At 42.7% G+C, this 6,735-nt stretch overlaps 1 protein-coding gene across 1 annotated transcript; it reads left to right on the top strand.

The window, feature by feature from the left end:
• Positions 1–4,864: 4,864 nt before the first annotated feature.
• Positions 4,865–6,212, top strand: CH25H (cholesterol 25-hydroxylase). Its single transcript, XM_058810805.1, has one exon. The coding sequence runs from the start codon at positions 4,865–4,867 to the stop codon at positions 5,687–5,689; it is 825 nt and encodes a 274-aa protein (XP_058666788.1). The 3' UTR covers positions 5,690–6,212.
• The last annotated feature ends 523 nt before the right edge of the window (positions 6,213–6,735 follow it).

The raw sequence follows: 6,735 nt of genomic DNA, 5'->3' as shown, positions 1-6,735 counted from the left end.
GGCATGGGACACTTTCTGCTGGCTTGGTCTCAGCATTTAGTGACTGCTGGAAAGGCAGAATAAAGTAATCCCTGTTCAGCTGATGAATCTCAGACTCTCAGACTTGTGTGCAGCTGAAGAGAATGCATGGTCCAGGGCTCTGACTGAGAGCTGTACAACAATCAGGCATAGCAGGGATAACACAGACAGAAAAATGAGGTTTTGTCCTCATGTTGTGCTTGGAAGTTGACAAGGATTTTGTTGCAGTCATCTGCAAGTATATTTACAGTGTTAATTTCATCAGAAGGCCTGAGGATGGTGGAGTGTGTGTTAGTGGAGTGTACTGAATGATGCACTAGCTCCACACAGAGCATTTTTACACTGGTTAGTGATTCCATGGCTAGTGATAGTGCTGATGAAAGTTTATACATCAACTCAAGCAGTATAGAAGTGCCTCAGCATAGGAAGAGGTGGTAAAACAGACCTCCTACTCTACCTGGGCCCTGCAAGAGAAACAGTTTTGTCAGCTTGGAAACAAATTTTTCTAGAAATTATTTATAGTTAATGTGCTATACCAACAAACAAACACCCCAAAACCCCCAAAGCCCCTCTAAACAGAGCCCCTCCAAATGAAACAGAAGTGCCTTTATATCATTGAAAGTTACAAATGGCTTTACTCTGTAAGATGTGAGAGAGAAACCTTGATAGCTGGATAGGTTTTTGGATATCTAATAAAATGGCTCCTGGTGGAAGATTTTCTTGTAATGAAAGCATTTATAATGTCTTCTCCCTGTATTGTGTTATAAAATACAAACTCGTGCTGCAGCACTGCCCATCAGGAGCTTTCCTTTCTTCCTGTCAGCCTATTTTCATGAACTTGATATGACCAAAATAATTGAAATTATCAATGAAATAAAAAACTACAAAGGCTGGATGGACATTGGCCACATCTGCAACAGGATTGCCTAATTCTTATTTTCTGAGTGGAAGTGTCTGCATTGCGTTCCCACTCTTTCGGAAATTATGTCTGTAAGCTGCTGAGAATACAAATCAATTCCTCATTCCTGAGTTATGAATTCTGAATGAAAGGACTTTAGGATATTTTCCTGATGGTTATTATTTTGAAAATTAATCCTGTTAAGGCAAAGCTTGAGAATTAGAAATTTACTTCACGGGCAGTTTTCCATCATCAGCCATTTTTGGAAACGAATTAAAGTGACCTTTGATTATGCTTGATACTGGCTGGAGAGGTTTTCAGTGAAGCTTGACTGGAGAGGTGGAGATTAAAAATTTGTTAAAGAAAACGTGTTGGCTCTGTTATGAAAAGTATTTTGTGTTTAGGTTAAAGTTTTTAATCAAAACTGAAGAGGAATGTGTGCTCTTCATCCTGAAATTCTCAGCATCCCTGTGGGCGCAGGGTTCAAGCTGCTTACCAGGGATGTGAGGAGGAGAGTTTTATCTCGCTTATTTTTATTATTATCCAGATATTATTATTATCCAGATCCTGCATTTCAATATGCAGATTAACTAAACAGAATGGGACTGTAGGTTAGATTTATAGAATCATTTAGGGTCGGAAAAAACCTCTAAGATGGAGTCCAAGCGCCCTCCTTCCCTCCAAACCCATTACACCTATAAAGCCTGTGACAGACCCGTGCCTACCAACTTTCCGTGCAGCTGCCAAGCAGTGTTTATGTAATTGGTTATCCCAGGGGCTTTGAGCCGAGGAGCGTTTCCCGGCGCCGTTATCCTCCAGCCGCGGATGGGCGATGGGGCCACGGATGGGCGCGGGGCGGCGCTGCCGCTCGCTCGGGGAGACCGCGCGGGGCCGCGGCCGCTCGGCGGGACCGGCGGGACGGGACGGGGCCGCGGGCGGGGCCGCGGGCGGGGCCGCGGGCGGGGCCGCGGGCGGGGCCGCGGGCGGGGCCGCCCCGCACCGGCTCGGCGGGCAGGTGAGTCCCGGGCTGAGCGCCGCGTTGTGGAGGAAGCCAGCACGGAACAGCTTCCTTGGAAACGAGGGCAGGTACTGCCGCTGCTCGTGGTGCCTGCCCTGCTTCCCCGGTGCTGGTTCGGAGCGAGTCTCCAGCCCTCCTTCCCAGCACGCTTTTCCCGGTAGAGGGCTCAGCGTGCTCTGGGATGTTGCCTTATCTCTGGTACAACAATAATACTGCCATACAGAGGGGGAGAAGAGGAGGATGGAAAAAGAATTTTTCCTTCTAATGCTGTATTTGTTTCAGGATGTTGATTCTAGTTTTCTCTCCCGCTAACTTTCCCTCATTTTCCTGCTACCCACTGTAGTACTGTGCTGTTTGCGTTATAGCTCGTACCTAACAGTGCAGCCTGGGTAGGTGCTTGCATCTTGTGCTCATGTGGAATCTATTTAAGACCCTTTGTGGGGCCTCATTCCAAACTATGTGCCCTTCAACCTAAACTCTGTAGCAGGAGTGAGTTTTCGAGAGATTCTTGCAACACTTGGGAAATTTTGGCAGCATTGTAAGCTGAGCGGAGAAAGCTGGGGTTGTGTCGCTGAGTAAGGTGCAGAAGGGGTTTGTGCGTACTTTGTCTTTTTTTTTTTGGTGTCATACCTTGTGCTGACAAGGAAACTGAAGTCGGCAGAGCGGAGATAGATAGGTGATAAATGCTGTTTGGCGGCTAAGGCAGACGGCTCGGGCTCGGGTTCTGGAGGGTGCGGGTCTGTCCTGTCGGATGTGCCAGGACCGGCTGTCCCGCGGGGCTCCGGGCGGCGCCAGCCTCCCAGGTAAGCGCTGCCCGCCTGCGCCTCGCCTGGGCTTTGTGCTGCAGGATGTCCTAGAATTAGCGCTGCAGAATTCCGCTATTTTTCCTTAAGGGATTTATGAATTATTTTTCTATGACCTAATCTGCAGGCAGAATGCCTATTCTTTAAAATATAGCTTGTGGGCAGCAATGGCTCTGATACTTATTGAGACTTCATGTATCTGTAGGGATTAGTCAGAAGAGTGTCTTTAAGGCAGCTGAGCAATTTATGTCAATCTCCCTTTAGTGAGATTTGGAATACTATAAAATTTAGAATATGATATTTGGAATACGTTATAAAATAAATTGATTCCCTGCATAATTCTAATAATAGAGAGGATCACTTATCCCATCTGGGAGACTTAATTTCTGATTCTGACTGTATAAATCAACAGAAATCACAATAATATCCTTGGACCCAGCTGGTGTTATAAATGCCTTATTGTGAAATAGAGGTTAGGATAAAATACAGTCAGAAGATTGAAACAAAGCTCTTGGATACAGATCCTCACCTGTTAGGTGAGCAGTTAGAGCAGTGTCTTGCACCAGGTTTCAATTCACAACAGTTAATGGTTTAAATAAATTAATTCTCCAAAACAGTCTCATAACAGCAAGGAATCTGAATTCCAAAATATATATGTGGAACAGGTAGAAGCCTGTCTCCAATAGGGACCTACTGACTGCCTGAATAATAGCACAGATAATGTTACTGCTTAAGCAAAATTCTTGAAGCCTAAAGAGGGAACAGAATCTATTGAAAAGAAAACAGTTGAAGCTGAAAGCAAACTTAAGTATTACAAATTCATGCACATTCAGAAAAGGCCACTGCTAATGAATCATTCTTAATTATTGACGAGCAAGGAAATACAGTCTCACATTTGCCCCATCAGATTTATTTTCTGATCAGCAAAGAAATAAAATCATCTGAACAAGGTAATAAAGTCATCCAGGAAGTTGACCTCACTTCCAATATTAGAATAAATGCTTTACTGACAAAAGAGGTGAGTTCATAGGAAGCTTAGGGCAAGCTTTGTTTCCCTAAATGTTCAAAGCTTTGTTTTTCTTTTTCTAAAAGCACAAAAGAAGTGATGTCTTACTGGTTAAATCAAAACTTCCATCATTTACCTCTAAAAGCTTTTAGCAAACTAGTAATGTTGGCGTCAAGCCTGCTGGCTTCTGCCTGTGGTGTGCTTGCCTGTGATCAGAGGAAGATCCTTTAAAGGGCATAGGACTAATGGTGGATCTTTTAAGTGCATATGTTAGTTTGATACATGGGTAAAGGGTTTTTTTATATCAACTTGCTAATAGAGCTGTTGAGATATGGAGTGAATATTGTATTAATGTGATAATACTGGTAGCTAAGCATCTGTGGGGAAGCATAATGAGATTTTACCCTGTATTCTTCTCTGCAACTGGGGGATCTTATGTTCTTCAAAATTGGTTGGCTCAATTTTGCATCTAGTCATGTCAGGTGAATTTTTCCATGTCAAGTAGATACAGGTGTGTAAAAGAGGACATAACTTCAAATGTCAAGTTAGATGGAGATGAGACACAGCCACCACATCCAGACTAGAAGTATATTGTAGGTCTTCTTAAGGTTTTAACTAAGGCTATTTTATAACCAAGAGATCATTAAGGAAATATGTGTTTGCACACAGCCATTACCCACCAAATACCCACAGGTCAGACCGGGAGTTTAGGTAGCAGTCACATAAAATAAATAAATCAGTGGTAATTTTTATTGCCTTATCTATAAAGACAAAAGGATAACAAAGGATGGCACAATTCAAAATTAATAAGAAACAGCAACTTTTGAAGTGTCTGCAGCAAGTGGAATAGAAGATGTTCCAACTCTTTCTCTGAATTCCAGCATTAGAGGTCTGCACTTCTGCTTGTTTTTCTACTGTGCAGGTCTCTGATAGAGCTCTGCTGACAGCCTTGGCCAGGTAATTCTGTTCTGAGATTGTAATGCATTATATTGCGCTCTGTATGACAGGAAAAAGAGCTGCCCCTTTAATTCTCATTGGCGTGTAAGAGTTGCTGGGGTGGAGTCACAGCTGGAGCTGCATAAAAGCTGCAGGATTTCCCGCTGCCTCAGCCTGCAAGCAGCATGAACTGCAGCCTGCCACACCGAGTGCTGCTCAGCTCTCCGATGGAGGGACAGCAGGGCAGGTTGTGCCTGCAGCCACTCTGGGACTTCGTCACCGCAAGGGAGCCGTTGATCAAGTCACCGTTTTTCCCAGTGCTGTTTTCTTTTACAGCATACATGGCTTTCTGTCTTCCCTATGTTGCACTGGACTTTTTCAGCATCAGACTGCCAGACTTGAGAAAATACAAAATCCAGCCACAGACCTATCCAAGTCTAGGAATGATGGTGCCTTGCATTATTCAAAGTGTGTATCACCATGTTGTTTTGATCTTCCCGGTGACATTTCTGCACTGGTACTGGAGACCCATGGATCTACCAGTGATAGCTCCAGAGCTGCCTGAAGTCCTGCTGCAAGTAGCAGTTTGTCTGCTGCTATTTGATTTCGAGTACTTCCTGTGGCATTTGCTTCATCACAAGGTGCCTTGGCTCTACAAGACCTTCCACAAGGTGCATCACAAGCACGTGTCGACGTTCGCCCTTACCACTCAGTATTCCAGCGTGTGGGAGCTGCTCTCACTGGGATTTTTTGCTGCTGTAAACCCACTGCTCCTGGGATGCCATCCTTTGACAGAGATGCTGTTCTTCCTTGTAAACATTGGTTTGTCAGTGGAGGACCATTCTGGATATGACCTCCCATGGTCAACTCACCGACTTGTGCCTTTTGGATTGTATGGAGGAGCCCCACATCATGATCTCCACCATCTGAAATTCAAATCAAACTATGCTCCTTACTTCACACACTGGGACAAACTCTTTGGGACATTCACAGAGTCACATTCTAATTAAGAATATTTACCTGTGGATGAACTCTTATTTTTTATAGACTGAAATGGAACATTTATTTTTTTAAAGAGATACAGAAGATTGTATATTTGAAGCTGCCTACAAAAGCAATAGCTATTTATAACAAATTCTTTTAATATATTTGTGTGTGTACTTGGAACTGCCCGTGTTAAATGACTGCAAATGGAAAAGTGACTATCTGTTGCTTAAATTTGAGTCTAAGGTTTAAGGGAAGCATTAAGTGACATTCTCTCTCCTTTCCTTCTTTCCAGCTTTCATAAAGCATGTATCATGTTACTGTATGAAGTTTTATACATACGCCAGAACATTATCTTACTGTTGTAGGATGATTTATGATGTAAACAGAAAAAGTACACATCATGGATTTTGTGGAGTTTAATCTGCCAGGAAAAATTGTTATGCAATGATTTTGCAAAATATTGCTGCCAAGTCAGGGTGGTTGGTTAACTGTTAAATGATTTTGATATTTATATTTTTTACCTTGATGTACTGTCTCTTTTTAATAGAGAATAAATATGCTCATTCTTTTAAAATCATGTTATGTTTCATTTTATTAATTCCTCTGTTCATATTAGGAACAGGTATGGTTCCTTTTGCATAGGTGTAATTTATTTGAATTATAAAATCATAGAATTGTTTAGCTTGGAAAAGACCTCTAAGAGAGAGTCCAACCATTACCCTAACACTGCCAAGTCCACCACCAGACCCTGTCCCTGAGTGCCACATTTACACATCTTTTAAATACCTCCTGGGATGGTGAGTCAGCCACTTCCCTGGGCAGCCTGATCCTGAGCTTGACAACCCCCAGTGAAGAACCTTCTCTTAATATCCAATCTAAACCTGCCCTGCCATAACTTGAGGCCATTTCCTCTTGTTTTTCCCTTGTTAAATGGGAAAAGAGATTGAGATCCATTTTAATTTCAGAGTTGCAGAGTTTTGTAATATTATTTCAAAAGTGAGTAGTTTACTTTTACTCCAGAGTCATATGTTATTTTAAAATAGTTTTCAATTTTGCAGAAACATAATAT

Source organism: Ammospiza caudacuta, chromosome 9, assembly GCF_027887145.1.
Source record: "Ammospiza caudacuta isolate bAmmCau1 chromosome 9, bAmmCau1.pri, whole genome shotgun sequence".
NCBI lineage: Eukaryota > Metazoa > Chordata > Aves > Passeriformes > Passerellidae > Ammospiza > Ammospiza caudacuta.
The sequence above is the reverse complement of the archived record's forward strand: the minus strand, read 5'-3'. Positions and strand labels throughout refer to the sequence as shown.